Source organism: Lepisma saccharinum, chromosome 14 (assembly GCF_977018435.1).
Source record: "Lepisma saccharinum chromosome 14, izLepSacc3.1, whole genome shotgun sequence".
NCBI lineage: Eukaryota > Metazoa > Arthropoda > Insecta > Zygentoma > Lepismatidae > Lepisma > Lepisma saccharinum.
Genome location: NC_139242.1, coordinates 27,828,200 through 27,853,758, shown reverse-complemented (window position 1 = coordinate 27,853,758; position 25,559 = coordinate 27,828,200). Strand labels below are relative to the sequence as shown.

Genomic DNA, 25,559 nt, shown 5'->3' with positions numbered 1-25,559 from the left:
ATGTTAGTAGGACTTATTTACATTCATCTTGTAACATTGCTGTGAATTTGAATTGTAATCTGAAGCTCTAAATTGTTCTTATGCATACATATATCTTTCGCGTCTTGATGTATTATCGAATGAAAGACTTTGTCCAGAATATATAGTCAAAAACAAAATCAACTTGCAGTAAGTTTTGTAATTTAAAGACAGGAATATCGTATCCGTGATCGGTAGGGCTCGGAATTTTATGACATATCATATTTTCCCAGGGTCTCTTTTTCTGTTTGTTCAGTTAGTTTAAGCACGTTTCTTGGTGTTTTGAAATCAATAACACTGATTTTATTGGTCATATAAATGCATATTTCTACTACATTATCGGTTTAGGGAATATTGTGGCCCAAAAGTGTGGAATGACAGCATATTTTCGTGTTCAACACACAGTACCTCCAGTGTTTAAAAAGAAATTCCTGGCTTGTTTCGCAAACTTATCTAAACGGCGGATTTCTTTTTTCAGATTGTTTTATACTTTGGTTGGAAAACAACCAACAGTGTATTTTTCCTGGACGTGCTTTAAAAAATAAACAATGAAATTGTTTTCCAATCGTTCTTTTCGTTGTTGTCCGCAATCAGCTTAAAGATTGTTAGGCTATTGTTGTTCATTCCTTATTGTTAGCTGCTCTGCCCCTCCCCTCTCCTCCTATACATGGCAACCGGACAGCATTGGAAGTGCATGTTATTTTCAGTGAGGGAGTGTATCAGTGCCAAGGAAGGGAAGAAAGGAATCCTCTCATTTAGAATTTCCAACTCCCAGTTTGCAGTGCATCCAGAGACCATATTTGCTCCAGAAAGTAGGGGAACGAATTTTGCAGATAATGCATACGTTGTTATAATTTCAAGATGCCGAAACTGAAGTGCCCACAGAGGGTGAAATTGAAGTTTTGTGAGAGAGTTTGGTGAAAAATTTTTCAGTACAAATGGCCGAATTTTATTTTGTAAATTGTGTGAAGTGAAAGCTAATGCTGAGAAACGCTTCACAGTGCAACAACACTGCAATGCAGCTAGACATAAAAACTGGGTCGACAGAGAAATGGACAATGCTGTTTGAGAAACCACAAAACCGCAAATCTCTATCGGACAATCTATCGAGCAAGCTTTGCAAGGATCTTTGTGAAATGATGGTTTCTTCAAATATTCCGTTGCACAAATTAAATACTTGTAGTTTCCATAAGTTCTTGGAAAAGTACACGGTCCATCCCATTCCCTCCCTAAGGAAGAACTATCTTACATTGTGTTACAACGAAACAATTAACAAAATAAGAGACAGTGTTTGCAACAAGAAAATATGGGTTTCCATAGACGAAACAAGTGATGTAGATGGTAGATACGTGGCTAACGTTGTAGTAGGAACTCTGGAACATGAGGATCCTGGACAAGTATTTCTCTTGGCGTGCGAGATCTTGAAAAGAGTGAATAGTTCATCCTTTGCTGTCGTGTTTGACACTGCAATGAAGTAGTTGTGGCCAGGTGAAACAAAACGAGAACATGTACTCTTGTTTTACCTTGAATTACCCTAATGTAGATAAACTTACTGCAAAAAGCAAAAATATATTTGTTAAGACACTGCTGCGAGTACAGAGGTTTAAGGAAGAGGCACCATCACTACCCCTCCCTCCACAGCCTGTCATAACACGCTGGGGAACATGGCTACAAGCTGCTGAGTACTACTGCACAAACTATAGCAATGTTAGAAAGATCTTTAATAATTTGGAGAAAAGCGATTCATCATCCATCAAAATCGTGCAAGACTTGTTTTCAACCAGCCTGGCAACAAATTTGGCCTACATCAAGTCCAATTTCTGCATCATAGCAACATCCATCAATCACCTTGAAACCGCAAGAATGCAATTGTGTGATGTATTATGCATTGGAAGGGAAACAGAAGACGAATTATCGTGAGCACAGGGTGAAGCAGCTGACTAAGTAAATGCAAAATTGAAAAGTGTGCTTCAACGAAACCCTGGATATTCAACCCTCTCTAAAATTTCTGACGTTCTTTGCGGAAAAGATGTGCTAGAAAAAAAAATGTAAAGTGCTCCCCTGTGCATAGCACCATGCCATAAAGGCATATAGGGGGTGTGGGGGTAACGCCCCACACTTTCTTGATCCGGTCGTGAGTGGGGTGATGTGATCAGCATCACGCCCCTGACCGCCTTTACCCCCCAGGGTTTCCCCCAGGTACCCATGTCATTCGGCGCTGGGTGGGCGCCGGGGCCGCTTCCAACGTTAGAAAAGTTCCCGGATTTGAACCGGCCGGGGAGTAGGGTGATGTAATCAGCATCATGCCCCTGACTGCCTTTACCCCCCAGGGTTTCCCCCCAGGTACCCATGTTATTCGATGCTGGGTGGGTGCCGGGGCCACTTCCATCGTTAGAAAATTGCAAGTGGGCGAAGATTTAGAACTTTCCCCAAATGATCTAAATTTTTTCAGATATGCTCCTGTTACATCATGTAACGTGGAAAGAAGTTTCTCCAGGTATAAGACTGTGCTTGCAGACAACAGAAGGGCATTCAAATTTGATAATTTGAAAATGCATGTTGTAATTCAGTGCAACCGTAGTATTGGAGATGATGTGATGTATCTTTTTTTATGCATTTTCTGCACTGTACTTTTCAAACATTTTTATGAGAGCCAGAAGATGTCCTTGTAAGTTTCATTTTCTTGTGATTCTTTATTTAAGAAAAGCATGCTTCTTCTCAATAATTACCCTAAATATTATTTGTGCGTGTATGAATGAAAATGTATGTAATATAGTTTGCTTTTGGAAATTGTATTTCATATATTTTTTAAATGTCAGTCATTTTAAATTTTACATATATCCTATTAGTCACATTTTCAGTTTTAAGGTCATATTTTCCTAATTTTAAGGGCATAAATGCATGCATATTACAGAAGTTTTTAGGTCATAAAAATCCGAACCTTAGTGATCAGTTATTCCCTTGTCTTGTTGGTTGTGTGGTGGTGATGAAGATAGGAAGAGAAATCTTTTCTTGCAGGTATTACTTGTAAGCTTTGTCGGATTTGAGAGTGCTGGAGGAAAAACATGGAGAGACAAGACAATCTCTCCTCTTCCTCCAGGACTTGTTCGAAGGGTGTTCATAAGAAGGAGTCAGATCAAGAAACGAATCAAGATCCATGAGAATCCCTGGGAACAGTAAAAAAAGGGTATCTGTGGTTATGACTTTTTTCTTTGTGAAGCAATAAGAGGTAAATGTATATTTTGCCCATTTACGTATTGTTTGCAGCTTCCTTTAAATTGTCCTCTTTTGTAGCTACTGTGTTACTACTTCATTATACAATTATAACAGAACTACTGAGATACTTCTCACAATTTCCAATGGTAACAGAGGTATCATAACTTGCTGGCACATATATGTACTTAAGAATAATTGCAAATTTCTTTTTAAGTAACAGAATTGGGACAATTTCCAATGGGAGTAGAAATACTACCAAAACTGTCACACTGCCGACACTGATATTGATGCTTGAAAATTGAAATAATTAAAAGTTGTAGCGTGTAAGTATTCCCCTCTAATCACATGCATTAATATACCAATATTTTTGCTTTGAAATATTTATGAGTTACATCAGAATATTAAATAATATGCTACCACAATATTCAGTTTTTAACACAAAACTGGTGCAAAGTGGAAAGAAATTTCAAATTTTGCATATATTGTGGCATGCAGCACGTTTGCGGGATCCGTGACTTAGTGAAAGACCAAAATTCCGGAAAAGTATTGGCTGTTATCAATAATTAAAATCTAACCAATACTTTCTGATACCGATACATTGCCTCAGCCCTAGATAAATCATTTCTGTACTGCCAGTGGTTACAAAAATAGTAAGTTTAATAAGAATAGTAATAAGAAACTTCATTTTTCTATTTATTTTGACATTGTTTTCCTTGCTAAAAGAGCAGTTTCACACAAATTTTAGTCCTAATCTGAAACAATAATAATATTACAACTAGTAATGCATCTGAGGCACATGGGTAGCAGCTTGTGAGGCCCTCTCCCAAAATATATTTATGCACAACAGAAATAATTGGGGATGTCTCCCCAGTGGCATAGTGATAATGTCATCGCCTTGTAATCAAGGTATCCTGGGTTAGACAACCAATGGAGGTACACAGTTGTTCAGATCCCACTTTAATCTATAGGCTCAGTCTTGACTAGCCTCTCTGTTCATAAACTACAATTAAAACAAACAGAAATAAGTGGGAGGAGCCTGTGGTACTTACATTGAGCTCAAGCACAATTCCCAAACAGTCAGTGGTCATTGAAATAAGATAAGTCAAAATTATAACGAACAGTGTACTTCCAGCATGACGATACCAAGTATCCTGCAGATGTGCGAGAACGGTGTTCTCCAGAACTTCCCTAGTGACAAAGCACTCTATTGGAAATGTGAGGAGGATGGTTGCACAAAACATGACTCTTGCAACATTCATCAGATCGTCATCCCAGCAATAGTTTTCCATCAGGTCTCCTGTAAAGGGAAACATGATTACAACATACATGGTACATGCAACATTTTTGGCAATATTTTAGAAGTGACACTACTTTCATTAAGCATAATGAATGATAAAAAACACAAACACAAGTTTCACTTGCATAACAGCAGAGCATGCTACAATGCCAAGGGCCCTGTGCTTGAATCCTGACCTGGCCATGAATATTGATGCAAGTGACCCTGCATCATTTGTATCATCACTCATCCTTATTGTAGTGATTAGCCAACAGTGGCAGAAAAGCGATGCTAAATAAGACACACAGAAATAAAGACAGGAACCTGCATAACAATGCTTTAACACATTCCAGTCATACAACTACTGTCCAATGAGATGGGTGACAGCCATAGCACACACTTTGCTATACACTTGTACTGTTTTGATTGACTGATTGATTTGGTGCTTTAAGTCCAATTTACGCACAGTAAGGCTAATCAGGACTGGACCTACAGTTGAAAGTGGGATCCGAACCACAATGTGCCTTCACCGGGTATTGAACCCGGAACCCCTTGATTACAAGGCAACGACGCTACCACTGCACCATCTGGGAGGCCCCACTTATATTGTGAATGAACAACAGACTGTATTTGCACGTGCATTGTAACCACTTCTATCAAATTCCAACTGCTAGATGATGTGTGTGCATCGTTTCCTTTGCTGCAAAATTTTACTTGTGCTTGTGTCAAATTACATTGTCTTTTGGTTATGGTCTTGAGAATTGCACTGAACAATTTGTGTCAAAATTCTTCAGAAGGATATTGCTTTTGAATTCAAAGTTAGTGATGATTTTGAATCTGAATAGGAAGTGTTTAGGTTATCTTTCATTAATGATTTCTATATTACATATTGAAAATGTGTTTTCAGTAACTTTTATTACAGTGTTGTATTTTATCTTTCAAAAAATTGTTACAGAAAAATAACTTGGCAAAGCTTAACATGCACACGGAGGAATGTAGATGCTGCACATTACCCTGAGAAAAGCCAGTGAAGGTTGCGTAACCAGCAACTCCGAACAGCAGAGCCACAATGAGTGAAGTTAGCACCGATGCGTGTGTCACAGTGTTCCAACGATGCTGGTCTGCATTCTCAATGGATCCATATATCAAAAATGTATTGTGGTGGCACATGAATGCTGTAGAAATTGAAAAGAAAGGGAAAATTTATGAGTAACTTACAGAGTCCTTATGATTACAAAAAAAAAGTAAACAACCAGTATTTTAGTGTCCATCTTCACCTAATATATGCATTTCACATCTCAGCAAATATGTCATTGATTTTATCCAGATACTTAGGTTAAATATAATACAGAGACTACAGATTGATAAAAATAATCTTGAATTAGGAAATAATTTGCAGTAATCTAAATTAAAACAGTTAAAAGTACATTTTGGGTTTTCAATATTAAATTCTTAAGAGCCCGTATCAGTGTCACTCGAAAAAAGCACCAGACAGATGTCATTTAATCTTCCTAGTCTTACCAATATTGATTCCATTTCCCCCTTCGAACGCAAATCCATTGCATTGCATGAGACTTTGCTGGAGGGAGGGTTGCTCTGTCGAAAGAAGCAAACCACAAGGTTCCCTGTCCGTTACTCTCCCCCCACTCATGAAGATCAGAGTCTGACCATAACAAACCTTTCTTTTCAGCCCCACTTTTATAACCCCGAGAGGGTTTCTGACAAGACAACACTTTTTCAGAGTGTCTGAAAGAAGAAAGACACACATTGACGAACATCGCAATACAACTTACATGTAATAGAGCCAAGGACTATTTAGGGGAGGCGGGATGGGGTGTCCAGGGAGTCCGAATCTTCCACGAGAGACTTACGAAGTACTAAAATTAAATAATGTAAATATGCTTGTTTTGTTTAGCATCTGTCGTATAATCGAGAGGTGTATTTCCGTCAAACTTATTGTAAGGGAAGGATTACATTGGGGCCATACAACTTTGGATGACTGTACCAAAGAAGATTTATGCACACCAGTACCTAAGTAATATGCTTAAATATTAAATTAAGAGCTTTACTTTTCGTCAAATGGATCTAACATCCTTTTTTGTTATTCAATAAATATTCAATTCCTTATCTGTTTCATAATCACCTTGCCAGGGCAGTTGTTTTTATACAAACTGAAGCGATTTTAACTTTTCATGAGCTAGATAATGAATACGTGCCGTTATATTCCTATTCTTATGCCATCTTTTCCCATTCATGTGATAACAATATTAATTAATATTTTAATATTACCGTTATTTTAATTTTTTATTATTATTAAAAGAAGGTAACAACATCATAGGCATGCGCAGACCCTCTGATAAGGTGGGGGGGCAAAAACCTTGAAAATTAAGTCAGATCGGGAAAGAAAAACTCATTTTATCTCACTGTTTTAGTTTCTTGCATTGATGTGATATATATATATATATATTAACATCATATTTAAATACATTACGTAACCTATTCATCCGCTCCTTAACAAACCAACAGCAAAAATTATATAAATTGTCTCTGAAATGTGAGCAACTGTCAAAATGCGAGCGAAGCGATCAAGAAAATTTTTCGAACCAAATTTTTGAAAGTTGAAAACATTATTGATTTAATAGGGTACAAAACATTTCATGGGACGCCATGGTATTCTCTTTTACAATTTTGCTCAATCAGATTGTTCGGCTCCCAGGTCCAATTCCCGCTACTTCCTAGCTATGGCTCGGAAGTTGACAAGACTGCAAGAAAAGCAGGTACCGCAAGCGAAGCGAGAAAGAAAATTTTACGAAATGTATTTTTATTTGTATAAAATTTAAAGTCGAGGGGACAATTGCCCCTCTGTGCCCCCTGCAGGTGATCCTGGCCATCTGGAAGAAATAAAGCAAGATGGATGTGAAAACTAATTTCGTCTTGAGTATCCTTTTGTCCTGCTACTAGTAGATTCTGCTAGTCTTGCTTTCTTTTACTTCAATGTATGCCCATCCCTATAATTGATTTCTGTCCAAGGTTGGAAAAAGGCAAAAAAAGGCAATGCCCCCCTGTCTCCTTGTGGTTGCGCCATTTCCTTTTAGAGTATAATATTGTTTTATTGTACAGTAGACGCATTTCGATAAAACTTTCATAAGAGGTCATTACAATGCTCAAGTACATTTTCTATTTCAGGAAGATGATACCTTATTACGATGTTTTCAAAAATCGTGAAAGGGCAGGGCAACTGCTTATCTGCCTGGATCAACAATGACCACTGATCATTTGATATTAAGAGCCTACCTGGTAGGTGTATTTTTTCAGTGGCTGTGAGATTGTTACTTGGTTCTATAGGTTATATATAGAGTTAAATGTGTACAATCATTATCCTCTACAAATGGTGTTTCCAATTTCCGGAATAGGTGTGAAAAATAATTTTTTGAAAATTGGAGGACGCTCAACATCTCAAGAACCGTCAAGTTTATTTTCCGGTTTGTAGTGATTGATTGATTTAGTTTACTTTACATTGCTTTTCTGTCACTTTTGGCTAATTGCGAAGATGGGGGATGAGTGATGATATGATGAAATTGATGAAGGGACACCCATACCCAAGCTAGGATTTGAACCCAGGACCTCTGGCATCGTAGCGCGATGTGCTAACCACTCTGCCACGGGAGGGCAGCTTTTCTGATTGTAGTTTCTCATTCGAGTATTTGTAATGAACATAATTGTCAGCGATGTTTTCTGAATCCTTTCATTGTTACATCGTTATTGAAAACATCCGAGAGGCAAAAATACGACATTAAGGAATTAAAAGACTACAGAAACTACCTAACTCTTAAATGTTAAGAATTAAAGATTATAAGTGAACCTCCCCGCCTCGGTTAGCAGTAATAATGATGCTTTGTAATCGAGGGGTCACGAGTTCGATCCACGGTTAGGCACATTTAATTAAGTGGCTCGAATTCCACTATAGGCTGTAGGTTTTGTCCCGATTAGCCTGTGTGCAACTAAACATTACAATTCAGTGCAAAAATCAGGAAGCTTGGGCAGTTTTATTCCTTGAAAGCCTAGGTCTACATGTTAATAAATGATTATTTATGACGTTGGAAAATAATTTATGCCGAGTGGCCAATTACTATTCCATGGAGAAGAATCAGATGTGAAACACATATAAAACTATTGGTAGTTATTTTCACTACTAATCACTTCTGCCCAGTGCGAGAGCTGCAACTGTATCCATTGATTTATGTCAATGATATTGATAGTCAATGGTTGTGTCTCATAGTGAAGGTGAATTTGCACTGAAAATATGTTTGTTCTCTCAGTGTTACCTTCGCAATAAAATTGGTAACATCCTCCAACTTATAAAAAATAATTTTTTACACTCGTTCCAAAAATAGTGACATGATTTACATAGGATAATAATTGTTAACATTTAACTTCGTAGGCATCATATTATCATCATCGTTTGACCCTCCAACAACCAAACAGCAATCCCACAGCCACTGAACACATCCACCTACCAGCTAGGCAGCAGAATATCTGTAAATTTTTTTGGCAAGTTTGGAGACTTGTGATTTAACAATCACTTAGTAAGTATTAAATAATCAATGTCCGTTGTTGATCCATGTATGTAGATCTGCAGCTGCTACCTCCAACCACGATTTTACATACAACACGTTGTAATAATCTTGCGATCTTATAAAAGCAGGAAATGTACTTGAACATAGCAATAGCCTTGCCGTAAGGGAAGTTTTATAATGGAAAATATTACGTCAGATAGCTTCTAGTTCTTTTATTTTTTACCGTACTATAAAAATCTGGGGGCTATAGGGAGGTTAGATCTGTTGTGGGGGTTTCATCCCCCTTCCCCAACCTCTTTGTAGAGCCGTCCCTGGCTCTATGTATTTTGTCCAATGAGTACAAGCTAGCAAAATTGTGAATTTCAACAAGTTTGTACATAATTCTGCAGCTGTTCATAAAAACAGACGTATTTCATTAGTTTCTTGATGGTTCGTTTTCCATTTTCAGCAAGAAAGTATTTACACTCTTTGCATAAGCTGTGTAAATGAGGGGGTGAGGGAGAAGTTGCTTAATAGTCTCGCTTAGAAATTTAGTGCAGAGGAATGTTATAACCGTTCTTAAACAACATTATGCTTTTATAGAAATAAAAGTAAATACTATTTTCAAGCCGACGAAAGTTCCAAGTAACTACATAGGGGAAGGGTAGTGTATTACTTCCTATGTAATTGGACTCTCCCACTAGCAAATTTCTTATTAACACCTCCACATATTTTATTCTTTAGTTGTATTATCTGTATGTGTCTGCAGAATAAATTGTCCATATATTGCACATGAATAAATTATGTGCAGTTGCTTTGAATTTGCGGTACTAATCCACGTTTATACGTAAATTAGTCTTTGAATGACAGAGATGGAAAATAAAGCGCCAGCAGAGAACAATTGTGCACTTAAGTTGAAATTCATGTAATAAAGTGATTTTAGGTGCGTCGGGACACACACGACCCTGTTTTGTGCCCATCAATGTAATAAAAACAGTGAGATGGAATGAGGGCTTTATTTCGTCAGCTAAACTTTTATCAAGGCCCTTGCTTCCCATAATCGGAGGATATGAGCATGCCTAAAATTCCTTATACAGAAATAGTGTTACATTACATAGTGTTATTTGTCGTATATCCAGAAAGTTGATTGATTGATTAATTTGCTTCATTTTACTTCGCTTTTTGTGCCACTTTTGGCTAATTTGCGAAGATGGGGATGAGTGATGAATTGATGATATGATGAAATTGATGAATGGACACTCACAGACATCCGCGCCCAAGCCAGAATTCGAACCCAGGAGCCCTGGCGTCGTAGTGCGATGTGCTAACCATTCCCCCACGGTGGCCGGACCCAGAAAGTTGAAAGTGAATGAAATTTTTATGGTGTGTTTTGTATGGTCATTATCAATAGTAAGTCTGTCATATTATTCCACTAAATAATGTCTTTGGAAAAGAAAAAACAACATAATTAGCATATTTTATTTTACATAAGACCTATACCTAAAAGTACTTTGGTATATGATGACGCAGAACTATCTTATGTTGTGATTTATCCTTGGGTCTGACTGTAATATATATATATATATATATATATATGTAATTGGTGAAAAAATAACGCAGTAAAGTATTAAGTAAATATATTTTATCCCCCTACTTACAAATCATGAAAGGAGTCAAATCGAAATTAAATTGAACGGACGTTCAAAATGTTTAAAAATAGCACAATTTCATAACAGATCATCAAGTATTTTTTACCATTGACCCTCAGAAATATCTCAAACTGACAATGAACATTCATTGAACTTATTTCTGATCGACAGCTAAAAAGTCATTCATTTGCGTGACTGGTTGATAATCCACTACCAGATAGAATTTACACAATATTTACCTAAAAACTTTGGGTACAGTCACCTTCCCCCTAAAAAAAATCCCTTGGTAATGGACTATCGTGTTCTCACAAAAAAAAGTTATAATTTGGCACAATTTTTCTTTCGCGGGCAAACCTTTTGTAAAGGTGTACTTCAGTCTGTGCAATCAGCCCTTTCCATTTGTGAACAATATACTGGGGAAATCCACCATCCAACACTGTTGTCATTGCACTACAACCCCATCGTGATTTAGTATTAGGATATAGCGTAGTGAAGAACTGTTTACAAGCTTTGCCCTAACCATTGATTCTCCCTCAAAACCTTTCCCTGCCTTCTTTTTTCTTTTCCTAGCTCTCAGCATGCGGTTTTCTTGTCACTTGAGGAAGGGAAGACTGGCCGATTGTGAAAGAAAAAAGGGACGGCCGAGGAGTGAGGTTCAATAGGAGCGCCAGCGGTACAGAGGGGGGAAACGGCTAGCGCGACCAGCTTAGAAAAGTCGAAGTTAAAATTTACATACATTGCTCTGTACGTCGAAAAGCTACAGACATTCTAAAGAAAATTCCGTAAGATCAGTTTCATTTCTTTGCTGTAGAAGCTTTCTTGTGCTTTAAAATGTTGATTTAAGTTATTACATACAATTGGCGAGCAAGTGAATTTTACGAAATTGAGATAAGGAAAACTACGTAATAAATAATGTATTTAAAAAAAGGCTTCGCGACATAACAAATTTCATATTTGATCTTTAACTCAGTAAAATTTAAATACCACATACTTGACTGTTCGAGCACAGAAGGTCGACGCAAGAATCTATTTTTTAGATATCATCACCAGCGGTGATACGGGCTCTTAAATGCTATTATTAGGTCAAAATTATTGTTGTTACCCTAACATAAAAAAAAACAATTTATAGGTTTCAAAAAATCCCTACGTACATTTGTTGATGTATATTAATGATTGAAATTCAGCAATTTCATGTACTTGTTCAATATCTACACGTACGTGTGAAAAAGTGTTCTTGGCATGTATTAAAAATAACATTACAATATCTGCAAGATACTATTTTTATGTTTTTATGAACTTATTGAGAACTATTGTTGTGGTAACATACTTCCTCTCTTGCAAGAACATATACATGAATCGTACATCTAAGGGAGAATTCACACTGAAGTGACAGGCAACATGTATTGCTTGAGTATTTCACCAACCAAACACAGGCTTGTCTGGCCTGTCATGCTGCTATGGTGTGAAACGTTGCTGTTGATGGACTTGTTCCCAAGTCGCATGTCGCTTCGGTGTGAAATCTCCCTTCAAGAAAATCAATTTGTAAGCGTAGCACCTTGGTGTAACAAAACCCAAAAGGGCTACACTTTTACCTTTCTTAAATCTTCATGTAAATGAAACCCATACAATTAAGATGAAACAAAATTATATGCCATGGTAAAACATGTGCTGGAATTTTGGTGGTAACTGAGTGGGAAATTACTACAGTTAAGTTGGTAAATAGTGTATGCAATAAAATGATCATCAATTTTTACCACACAATCAGAGGTTGATTTGGAAAAAACCTCACAACAAACATTTCATCCTGTTCTATATTTTTTTTATATTCACATTTGTTGTACCAAGTACCAATGAAACAATAATACACATTATTTAGACTTCATATTTACAATAACTCACCAAATGCCATTATTCCCATGGCAGGGAGAATTTCAGTGCTGGCGAAGTTCCACGCATCCTTTGTAGGCGACCTTTGGAAAGCAAAAAGCTACATTCTAATAAAAAAGCTCTAGAGTCAACATTGCAAATACTTAATATTTCAACAAAAGAGCCTACTTGGCTTTGGGGAAAGTAAATATCTAGCCGTATTGTGTAGAACAAGCACTTTTACAAATTCACTCTGCTTTGCATGAGAGTCGTTCACATCAAAACATTTCTATCCCCAAAGAGACAAAACTGTGACCAGTAAAATTTTAAAAAATCGCACAGAATTTTTCCACTGATATACTATGGGTTAATATCAACAAAATAAAAGAATTTGTCCTGTCCGAACTAAAATAAAACACATGCTTTATGCTCATCTTCTGCTCTCAAACTCACTTAGCTGTGGGGTCCGTTATAACTTTTATTCCCTGCTGTCTCTCTTGACATTGATGAAAATCTCAGGTTTGATTCTTGGATGAGGCAAACTTGTTTGAACGTGTTTCTAAGTCCACTTTTTGGACAGAAACGCTAATCAGGACTGAACCTACAGTTTAAAGTGGAGCCCGGACCACTATGTGCCTCACTGCATATCAAACACGGGACCACTCGATTACAAGATGATGACATTACTACTACATCAGGGTTGCAAGGTGGAGGCAAACTGAACAGTGGATTGCCTCCTGCCTTAAACTGTAGATCCACTCCCAATTCTGAGCATAAAGTGAACTTAAAAGAAACTCTGGCATGCAAGTAATAATGTACTCACATCTCTGGCCTTCTTTTAATAAACCATCAAGCTATTCTGAACAGTCACAAACTCTGAGTTCTTGTCTCACAACAGACATCACAGAGACCTTATGAAACTGTAGATGATTGTTAAGTTTTACGAGGGTTATTTACTAAGTAAGGTCCGTTTTGCAATAAAAACGAAGCAAGTAAATGTTTTTCAAAGAAAACATTTATTTTCTGAATTTACATACACTTCTGTATTTTTCTACATAATTTCCTTGCCGGTTTAAACATTTATCGTAACGAACTACGAGTTTTTGGATACCCTCCTGATAGAACTCTGCCGCCTGTCAGGATAGCCAGTTACTCACAGTCGTTTTCACTTCTTCATCAGTGTCTAAACGCTTGCTGCTCAGGAAGGTCTTCAGATGGCGGAAGAGGTGGTAGTCACTAGGCGCAAGGTCTGTTTGTAAATACCATTTGAAATTGCATGTGCACATGCAGGCTCCCGGCATTCTTTCAGCAACATCTGATGCCATTTGCATTCACGGCATCAGTCTGTACGCTTCGTTAAAATGTTTCAGAAAATCAAAATCAATTAACTCAGCTTCCTACTATGAGACCATAAGAAAACTTCTTCGAGCAATCCAGAACAAACGGCATGGAATGCTGTCAGCCAGTGTCGTACTGATTCATGACAATGCAAAGCCACATCCTGTGGCTCAAACTGAAGATCTGATCGAATCTTTTGGCTGGGAGGTATTCGATCATCCACCATACAGTCCAACCTTGCACCTAGCGACTACCACCTCTTCCGCCATCTGAAGACCTTCCAGGGCGGTAAGTGTTTAGACAGTGAAGAAGTGAAAACAACCGTGAGTAACTGGCTATCATCACAGGCGGCAGAGTTCTATGAGGAGGGTATCCAAAAACTCATAGTTCGTTATGGTAAATGTTTAAACCAGCAAGGAAATTACGTAGAAAATAGAGAAGTGTATGTAAATTCAGAAAATAAATTATTTTTTGAAAAACATTAACTTACTTCGTTTTTACTGCAAAATGGACCTTACTTAAAAAATAACCCTCGTATAATACTGAGCCAATCTATTTGTCACAGCTGTTTCATCCATTTTTAAACTGTAAAGTTACTGTGACTTACTTTTCTTCACAATTGTAACAGGAAAAAAGTAGTACATTGATAATAAGTAGTAGTGCAATAACTTCCTGCAGCCAAACTCACATGAACTAAAATAAAAACCTTGTTTGAGATATTGCTGGCATGGGTGTTATGAAATTTGTGAACTGTCTTTGCAGATAGAAAGCTTAATAAAAAAAAATTGGTCCATGAATGAACCTTATGCATTGAAATGTATATTGTGCATAACTGTATAAAGAACAAAGTAAATCCTCAATGTTCTTGCTCTTGAAAACATTCCTAAATTCAATTTTTTAAAAAAATCCTGTGTCATTCTACAAATTCAAGTTCAATAAACAAGCTAAAAATCAAAAGTGAAACAATAAACCCATTGGATTCATATAATATCTTTTAAAGGTGTTGTTAAAAAAAACTGGTTAAGAAAAAAAATTGACAATCTTCTCACTTTTCATGGATTTGCTCTGCTTTCAGTTATTTGCCCACAATTTCACATTCACTCAAAATGACGTTCTCTACACACTGAACATTCAGCAACTTAGCTTCCTGTACCAGAGTTGTCATGGACAGCTTCCGTGCCCTTATTTAAACAAAACACATACAGCCGTGGCTCGTTCAGAATTTCTTCTCCAAACTGTGCTTCACAAAATTTCAACAAGTTTGACATCTTTCGTCTCAACAAAAATGGATAGTAATTTGTACTGGGTTCATCATCTGCCCCATCCTGACCAACACTCCATGACTACAAGCAGTGATACCACACACTTGATGCAAAAATACGAACAGTAGGCACTTTCTGTTTTTAACATGAACAACCCTCATATGGCAGCATCTACCTAATAAAGCACTGTGCTCTTGTGTACTGCAAAGCCTATGTTGCAAGTGTGCTCAATTAGATACATTAACCTGTATGTTTCAATGAGTTTTTTTCTTATGAAGCATCTTCCTCCAACCTGCACAAAATAAATACACTGACATCTATTTAACCATAAAAATTTTGCCATGTGATTTCTAATGCACAAACAGGTACTTACGTGTTCTTAATTTTGTTTGCAGAAATTATTTCACAGCAGTATATGAAGGAAGAAATCCAGAGCTCCAGAGCAAAAATGGGAGGAAAAATGTTTTTACCTGGACACTAGACCTTGTGAGCAAGACATCATTCTTAAACATACCACCTGGCATTAAGTCAATTATAGTTGTAGAAATACAATGTTCTTGCTCTACAACATTAAATTAAAATTAACATGTGTAGTACTTCAGAATTTTTCGAGACAAAGATCTAATATAATTTTAATTCAGCAATCTGATCTCTCGTCCCCATACAAAAATTCCATGCATAAAATGTGCCCAGCTTAATGTAACACCCATCTCCCCTTAAAATCTGGTACAATCACTGCTACATTCACAGCAAAAGCATATTGTTTTTTTTAGCAAAAATATAATTGAAACAGCCATCAGAGGAAGAAAATCTTACTATGGTTGTACATATTTCACAACTTGTACAATAAACCAATAAATATGAATGCTTACAATATTACTGATTGTGTACTGTGGAACCACGACTTAAGTTCTCAGATTTTGTAAAAAAAAAATGTCAGAATTGTTTCCTGAATATACAGTATTACAGTTCAAATACTTAAGTATAATCAAGGTTCCACTGTATATTGTACAGCCATAAAACAAGTATAATCTAAATACATTGAACACACAACAAATTCAGGATCATAGATATCTTCTTCCAAAAATCAATGAATTCATACGTGAAATTAGAAATCAATCATTGATCAACCAAATTTACATAGACAACACATTAAAAAAAACAGAAACATGACAAAGACAAGAACATAAATAAGCATAGTAAAATGTGTATGCAGCAGAATACAACTTACTCTATGTAGTCACACAATGCACCTTGACATGCATTATTTTCTTCTTTTTTAACAGTTCTACTTACTACCTCTTCGTCAGCAGTTTGCATGTAATGAAGGAAACCATTTATGTTTTCAACAAAAACATTGGATTCACACATGCATTAAAAAAAAAAGTCACACTATCATGTGCAAATTAAGAAATTGGGTGAGTACCTTCAGATGTACAATTTTTACATCAAAATGACTTTCCCAAAATAATGTTGCAAACATGCAAAAAAAACTCCAAAAGTTATGGAAAAGAGCACACACCCATGCATACAAACATGCAACAGACACAGTAGTTTCCAATTTACACTCAAATAGATGTTACTTACACAACAGTTCTCATTGGACCAATCCGAACGAAGATAAATACAAGTATGAAACAGATAAATACTAGAGAAATGAAGGAAACTTTAGCCAGGCGAGCAATGTTTCGATAGAGAGAAAGTGGAATTGTAAGGAACAGAGTAGCCATAGCAACCACAACTTCCCTATGAGCAAGGAAGCCGTCTCCAACCAATCGAATAAATACTTTTGTCACAGTATCTCCCACAATAATGTTGTAGCTAACCATGGCTGCAAGAAGATGGTAAACATATTGAAATACAGGCTTTCGACAAATATCTACAGTTTTCTACAAACTAAATCACAGTTTAGGGAAACAGCCAATACTGATATTTACTGAAAAATATTTTTTCAAGATTAATCAATGATACCGTTCCATTGTACTGATATTTTTGTCAAAAAATGATTATGCACACAAAATGCAATTTGAACTCTCAAGAGCTGTTATATTTGATATATTCGCTGACAATTAATAGACAAAATATGTGTTAAAATGGAGGAGTTCACCTACTGATTAATATGCTCACAAGACAAGGTAAGAGAAAATCAATATCACGTGGCTAGATACAATGTATGCTCACGACTGTGCAATTACATTCTTAAAATTACAAATTTTCTAATAATGTGATAGTTGCACAGCACCCAACCTAATGCCACATGCTGCACTGCATAATTTAGTTTAGGTAGTTGCAGAAATTAATAATGTAAGACTGTCGTAAAGTCAACATAATATAATATTTACATTGTAAGATTTGAAGTATAGTTATTGGTAAATACTGGAATCAATCCAATACTCTTACTTCCTTATAATGATCTATTTAATTGCTCTTATACTCATGTAATAATCACAATACATGGGTGCTGAAAAGTTTGTGGGCCAATTGGGTTCCCAAACGATTCGAAGGAAGCTTATATGTCTTGAAAGTTTATATCCTTGTATGTTCAATTACCAGAAGTTAGTGCATTCATCGAAGCCTTTCCTGTACTTTTTTTTAAGTCGTATGAAGTGAGTATGTCTGCCCAGCAAGCGAGATTTACGAATACAGAAACCAGGGCTGTGATGAAGTTTTTGTTCCTCCAGGGCAAGTTTTTGAAGGAGATCCATGGGAAAATGGGCAACACCCTGCAGGACTCTGCTCCTTCATACATATAGCTGTGAACGAGTAGGTGGCACAGTTTAAAAGTGGTGAATTCTCAACAGATGATACCCCCTGCGCAGGAAGAACAAAAAACAGTGACAGTTCCACAAATCATCATTCAAATTGATGACCCGATTCTCGCAGACTGCCACATATCAGCAAAACATGTGGCAGGGACTCTGGGCATTTCATGGGAATGTGTTGGTGCTATAATACACTATGATCTGCACATGCACAAACTCCCACGGAAATGGGTGCCAAAATATCTGTCAATGCACCAAAAGCATGAAAGAATGGAGGCAATCAGGAAAACCATGTTCCATTTTGAACACATGCAACAATTCCTGTCACAATTTGTTACCATGGACAAATTCTGGCTATCACCATGATGAAGAGACAAAGCAACAGTCAATGCAATGGCAGCACTCTGGTTCACCTTGCCCTGAGAAGTTCAAAGCACAAAAGTCTGCAGGGAAGGTCATGACTTCATTTTCTTGGGATAAGAACAGTGTGTTACTTATACATTACCTACCCAAGGTTTAGAAAGTTAATGCAGATTTAACACATCATTAACCCTCACCCGACTGAAGGAGATTCTGACGCAGCAATGCTGTAGAAAGCTCAGAAAGGGAGCCCTGTTCCTCCACGACAATGAGCCTGCTCATCGAGCATTGTAAACACAGCTGAAACTACGTGCCTTGGGCTTTCAATGTCTTGGTGATCCCACTATTATCCCAAACTGGCATTGTCAGACTACATTCTTCTACAGCAACTCAAAAAAACATCTGAAGTAACACAGTTTTGCACCTGATCAGGAGGTGATCACTGCCATGGAATGTTGGTATGAGGAGCAAACTTCAGATTGTTTTTAAGCGGTCTTTAAAAGTTGGAGCATCATAGTAGTGTGTTTGGTACTATTATAAACCCGAGAAATGATGAGCCCCCCTCAGGCAGATTTGGCTACACTTAAAACTAGCTCAAGATGTGCATATGAGCTTATTGCTCAAGTGTGGTACTCTGTCTAACCCAAGATTTTTGGAAAAATGCCCTCGGGAATTTCCCGTGAAATGATGAGCCCCCTCAGATTGATTTGCCTACACTTACAAAAGCTACATCTGTCAGATTGTTGTCCATAAGCCTGTCAAAAATATGCCCCTCTTGATATTGTTTTTGCTACACTTAAAACTAAACCAAAAAGCCACCCACACCCACACATATTTACTTCTGGTCCACTTCCGGTTTAAGTTCAATTGGGCACCAGGCTCAACTTGTATATCTAGTACAATGCATTTTGCAGAGACTTTCTAGAATTGCTCTGTGACTCTCTCATTTCTTACATCATAAATATATGATTTTTCACCTATGAGAATAACACTACATATGGTGTCATCAGGAAGTGTATCATGGAATTCACAGATAATTTTAATGTTTGTCCTGTCATTAACCACAACTTGTTTTCTTTTTGAGGTGTTGATGACAAACATGGGTCTCTGTGCTTTGAATTCATCTGGTGTGTAATACATGTCTGTATTCCCGGTTGTAACCCTTTTGTATGCTGTAAATGCTTCATATAATTTAAGGAAATCATCCTTTGACATGTCTAAATTATAATTTTCTCTAGGAAACACCTCATTTCTGCCATTTTTAAGATATATGTTCTTGATGTTGCAGCTATCAAATTTACTTGAATTTTTTTCCTGATTATTGTGTCTTCCAGTCTGAAACAGCACCACCACAAAATTCGGCATGTCATATTGTATACTGGAGAATGAATTTGTAGCATCAAACTCATAATAGGTACCAGTGGCAGGCTTCTGTACACATTGATATGTATAAAATTGTAAAGGCACCTGTGGATTTTTAAGGATATCTGCTTTGTATTTAAGAGCATAACTGGCTTCATATTCAACAACTGGCATTCTTAGCTCCATAGTCTGAATAAGGCATTTGCCCTCATCAGGTAGGGTATTAGGCAAAGCTTCCCCGGTAGAGTTTAATGTACTGTACCTCATCAAAGCATTATTATCATTGCCAGCTCTTCTAAATGTGATTCTTAAACCACCCTTCCACATAATATCTTTGTAATCTGAGAAGAATCCTGGCAAGAGGCGCATGGGGAACAGCACCGTGTGGCTTTTAGATATAATTTTATCACCAGCCTCAAATCCACCTATTTTGTAGTATGATGCCTCGGTTTTGGATAATTTTAGTGTGGCCAAAGCTGTAGAGGTAATGCCAGGGTAATCTACTCTGTTTATAACAACACCATGTTTTCTGATCTCAATTTCAGAGAACAGATGTGGCACAAAATTATCCACCAATCTTATATTTGAATTTGCCGGATAATCTGTACCATCGAGCTTTACAACATTAAATTTGATGTATAGATCTGCTCTGTGGGGGTGTATAAAGCCATCCCCTACATCAAGATCAACCTCAATCTCTGTGTTGGGTTGATTTAAATTTGCAAAGGTCCTCCTGTTTGGGGGGAATGATTGTAACTCATAACTCTCAATATTTTCCATTTTTTTTGTATGTATTTTTATTTAAATATTAATTTCTATGAAAGCAGTTGTTGTGGCCCCAGCAAAATCAACTAATTCTTCTTTTTCATTAGTGACCATCAACTCAATATAATCTATTCTATTATGGCATACAGGAAAATATAATGTTGGTGATAGAGTGTAGATGATGGGCTCCATAAATTCAGAGTTAGGTTTAAATGTTGCAATGATGCCAGTTTGTTTGTGAGTGCCTATGCCATTTGATTTGGTGATCATACCCTCGGCCACATTACAGTGAATATTTAGAGTCTCTATGGCTAAGAATTTAGGTATATTAATAGCAGTGTGTTTGATGGCTGGTTCAAGTTTTGTGTTGTTCTCAAAGCCTAACAGCTCTCCTATAGTACCCAGATCCACTGTCTCTGTAGCAGACACAATCTCTACTCTGTGAGTGACAGAATTTTGAGTTAACACTATACCTCTAGGTAACTGAGCATTTAGAGTAGATAGATTATATTGCCCTGGAGTGATAACAATTTTTTGATCACCAACTGTAATTGTGTTGTTGTGGTGTGTAATATTAGGGATCAAGTACATGCCATAAAATGCTCTGAGAGCTATTGTTTTGGGATACACTATATCATCATGTAATCTAAGTTTCAATATTGAATTTTGGCTGGTGAGATGGAATACCCCCATGATGTTTTAAATACCACAGGGCCTTTTGAAAATCTTCAATTGATGGTTTATTTATTTGAGACATATATCTAAGAACAGATAAACACAGATGTCCACAATTAACATCTTTGAAATTTTGAACACGGGCATTATTGTAATAAAGATTAGCTGATTTTAGATATTTTACTAAATTTTCAGGTGGAACACCTCCAAATGAATCAAACACAAATGCCTCATCTTTTAAATATTTAAGATAACAGATCCAGTGAGTACCCTGATTTTTGTACTTATCCAAATTAACTATGCCACACTCTTTGTTGAGTGGTTGTTCTGGTAAAGAATCAGACATGTACACACCTCTAAAATTTTTGATGCCCAGTGGCTTCATTAAAGCTTCAATATCTTGGTTTGTAAGCGGCTCTTGTTATTTTTAAACTTAACACCTTTGCCTTGTTTTTCCATAGCCAGATTATGGCGCTTCAATTCATCTAATTCTGTCTTATTCTTCTTGGCATCTATTACTGTTTTTGCTATATCAGCTGATCCCCCAGCCAAGCTCCCAACAGCCCCCAAAGCTGCTAAGATGGCCGGGATAGTAAATATGAAGCCACCCACATGTGATTTTTTCCTGGATTGCTGTAATTTTTTTAATTGGGGGGTACTAAGTAATAATTTCATACCATGGCCCTTGGCAATACAAGAATTTTTTTTCTTGCGCTGCTTTTTGGTTAAAAGACTATCAATAGTTTTAAGAGATTTAAGACCTGCATAAGGTATCTGATACATAACACCCCTGGCCTTCATCCTAGGTTTATTATATACATATTCACAGCCCCCACCCCAGTTTTTGTTTGGTGTTCATAGCTATGGTGGTCCCCAATGCTGCTATTCTCTCACTTAAAGAAGCATCTTTGCTTACAAATCTACCAAATGCAGCCTCTTCTAATTTCTTGTCTGCAACATGTCGCCTCTCAAGATCAGAATGTGTGTTGTATGCTATGTCATGGTCTCTACAAGCAGCATCTAGGGGATTAACACCAGGGTCCCCTCTGTTTAATCTATGATCTAGTTTTGTGCCTGGACCACAATACTGATAGCCTGGAATGTATAGTTCAAATGGCAGCTTGTTTATGATGTCATTAACCAGCCCCCGACCCTCAGAGATATTCCAAAATTTAGGTGGTAGAGTATTAATAATTTTTATAAGATATCCAATCCCCTTAGTGTCATTCACTATAAAATTAGACAATTTGGTGCTTATCATGTCCATAATTCCAACCTTTTCACTGTAAAAATTGTGGTTGCCAGCATTTTCCTCCCCAGCTATCACCAGCAACCTATCTACAAGTTTCCTGACATCATCAACCCACACAAATTCTTTAGGCAGGGTGTTGTATTGTTTGATCCCACTACCTGTCTTGATCTGTGACCATATGGGCTTGATTAAGTTGTTGTATTTTGCTCCACTGCTAGACTTGACTCTTTTTTGTGTGGGATCATTGTTCTGATATAGAGCATCTGATTTTATTAATATTTCTTTGTAATGCTCATAATCTTGATCTGTATAGCTGCCAGGTCTCTTCCTAGTCATCAGTTCCCACAATCCAGGTGTTCCGGGATACTTAACAAAACCACCTCTTTCTCCAAGATGAGATTCTGATTATACAATCAGATCATCTCCCATAAATGTTACTCTAAAATTGCCAATTCTATGTATGATGCTACCATCACGCTCTGTGTCAGCATATAAGCCAAAGACCTCATCTTTGTTGTCTTTAGGTGTGCTTAAATATTTTTGAGCAAGAAGACCCAATTCAATAGGATCCTGAGTAGCTTCAATTCTTCGAGGAGCAACAGGACTAGGTGTATGAATACTAGAAAGTGGGGTGATTGGATAATCTAATATGTTCCTTGCAGCTACAGGTACAAGCTCTGTGATCAAATTTTGATTTTGCTCTGTAACAGTTTTGATATTTTTACCTAATTCACTAATAGCATCAATAATAGGCTGTTCTGTTTGCTTGTGTTGTTCATAGATTCCTCGGTTCTCTGATTTCCATCCCTTAAATCTTTTTACAAGATAATCTCTTAATTTAAGATCATCAATGATTGGCCTTTTCATAGTTATTTATATATGTTTCAATGTCTAGAAAATTGTTGATTTCATTTCTGTATTTGCCACTATTGGGTTTTCTTGTCATATCAATTGTGACAAACCCATAGCTGTGCTTGTTCCAGCACCTACTGCAAAACTTAGAAAAATCATTGTAGCTCAAGTCCCCACCTACATATTCATCATGTATGTGTTTGAGGTTGGTATGATCTTGATGAAACACACATATAAAATTGCTGTTGTCTCGGATCAGCTGCTTCGGAATTTTAGAATAAGTCTGTGCCAGGTAGAAACAATCTATGTTTTTGTGTCGGCCCTGTGTAAAAAAAATTCTAACCTTGTTTTGATTATCCAGTATAATGTCATCAAACACAACAACAGAGTTATCAAGACATTCATGGAGTGGCTTAACATCTGGTTCAAAAGTGGCTATATCCAGTCCATCATATAGCTTCATCAGCTGCTGATATTTTAATTGTTCCAAGCTCTTAGAGAAAACATACTAATGCCTGTTTTTCCAGTCTAACCAGTTGGGTGCCAATAAAAAATTATCAATCATTAGTGTAGTTTTACCACAAGCCGATGGCCCAACAATAAGACATCTAATATTATCAGGCAGCAGCTTGTCATTTCTCTTAATCTGCTGTTCAGGCTCTGGCAGTCTCTTTATAACATCCCAGGTGTTCATAGTATCACTTTGTCTGCCTCGATCCAGCTGTGTTCTGGGAGTCCTAGCCATTTGACAAGTATCTTTTTGCCTTTTCTGCGGATGATTTTTTCTATGAGATATGTGTCAGGCTGCTTAGTTTTGCTGAGTTCTTCTTCATAAAACCTGCCTTTGAGAATTTCTCCTCGGTGATCTTTTATTATATATGTGTATCGGGTCCCAGGTTTAACTTGAACCACTGTAAATAATTCAGTGCTCCAGTTTCTGGTAAAGCCTCTTTTGAATAAGTGCTTATATTTGCTGATTCTTACTTGATCACCCACCTTGTATTTGGCTTTTCTTGTTGTTGGCTGGTATCTAGGATAATAAACAGTGCTGATCAATTTTTGCTCATCAGATGAAGTTACCTCAGAGGGTTTCATGTTGATTGTGGAATGGACCGAGTTGTTATATTTATGTAGAAGTTCTGGTAGAATTGTAAGCCATTTATAATTACCTTGAAGTGTAAATTGTTTATATATATGATTTTTTAGGGTTTTGTTGAATCTCTCTACAATAGAGGCCTTGAGATCACTGTAACTCGAGTAATGTTGTATTGACTGGCTTTTAATAAATTGTTGGAACACAGAATTATAGAATTCTTTGCCATTATCTCTTTGCAAATAGCGTGGTGATCTTCCACTCTGATTGATGATTGTCCTGAAGGCTTCTGTAACACATTTTCCAGTCTTGGATTTGAGTGGCACAGCCCAGGCAAATTTTGAAAATGTATCTATGACAGTGAGTAGATACTTGTAGCCCTTGTTGATTTTGTCTAAGTTTTTCAGCTGTCCACTTGCCATTTCCACGAAGTCGCACTGCCATAAATCATTTATGCCTTTTGTAACCACTGGCAGTCTCTTATAATTATGTCTGGCTTGTCTGTGTAATTCATCAACAATAATTTGTCTAGACATAATATGTAAACAAGAATATTGCAATTATAGGGTGTTCAGCAGCTGATACTACAGGATTTTCTAAATACAGTTTGTCTCCTATTTGTATATAAAATTCCAGAGCGCCATCATCTTCAGCATAAGATGTTTCTAATGTATTGGGATCTGTAAAATCCTCTAACTCTACACTGGTGATTTTTGGTTTGTTGTCAGCATTTGTTATTGATAAGGTAGGGTAGTGGTGTGCCTGTGGTTGTAGCCAATATTTGATCTTGATTGGTCTAAGTGTGTCCCAACAAAAAAATTGGTAATAAAATTGTGCAGGGGACAGCATATATATTTTGCCGCCTGGTGTAAATGGTGAATCATATTCTTTGTTGGGGATACTGTACAATTCAAGAATTACTGTATGTTTAGGATTCTCGATTATACCAGTTATTTCTTTTTCTGCTGTAAGCAATCTACTTGTTACAGATTCAAGGTGCTCATTGATAGTCCTAACAATCTCATCGTCCCTGGTTTAATTCTTATGTCCACAGCAAGTTTCTTGTATTGTTGGACAATCTCTTGAAGCTGGGTGGCAAAAACAGACAGAGCATTTGCTTGGTTGGATTTCATGGTTCCTAGCTGTTGCTTGATGTTGGCTACAATTTGCTGTAGATTTTCAACAACTGCCAATTTTGAATTTTGAGCAGTAAGATCATGGACTTGTCTTCTGATATCCTCAAACAAAGCATAAAGT

The 25,559-nt window shown here is 36.9% G+C and overlaps 1 protein-coding gene across 3 annotated transcripts in view; it reads right to left on the bottom strand.

Annotated features, from left to right (window-relative positions):
- LOC145998758 (putative sodium-coupled neutral amino acid transporter 11) overlaps positions 1–25,559 on the bottom strand; it is a 64,243-nt gene that overhangs the window by 6,508 nt on the left and 32,176 nt on the right. For 2 of the 3 annotated variants that reach the window (XM_083135315.1, XM_083135314.1), the window contains exons 5-8: positions 16,769–17,012; positions 12,615–12,685; positions 5,524–5,685; positions 4,284–4,531 (exon numbers count right to left, since the gene is read on the bottom strand). In XM_083135315.1, coding sequence (XP_082991441.1) covers positions 4,284–4,531; positions 5,524–5,685; positions 12,615–12,685; positions 16,769–17,012 — 725 coding nt within the window. The remainder of the gene's footprint in view (positions 1–4,283; positions 4,532–5,523; positions 5,686–12,614; positions 12,686–16,768; positions 17,013–25,559) is intronic. The other variant, XM_083135316.1, reaches the window with a different exon arrangement.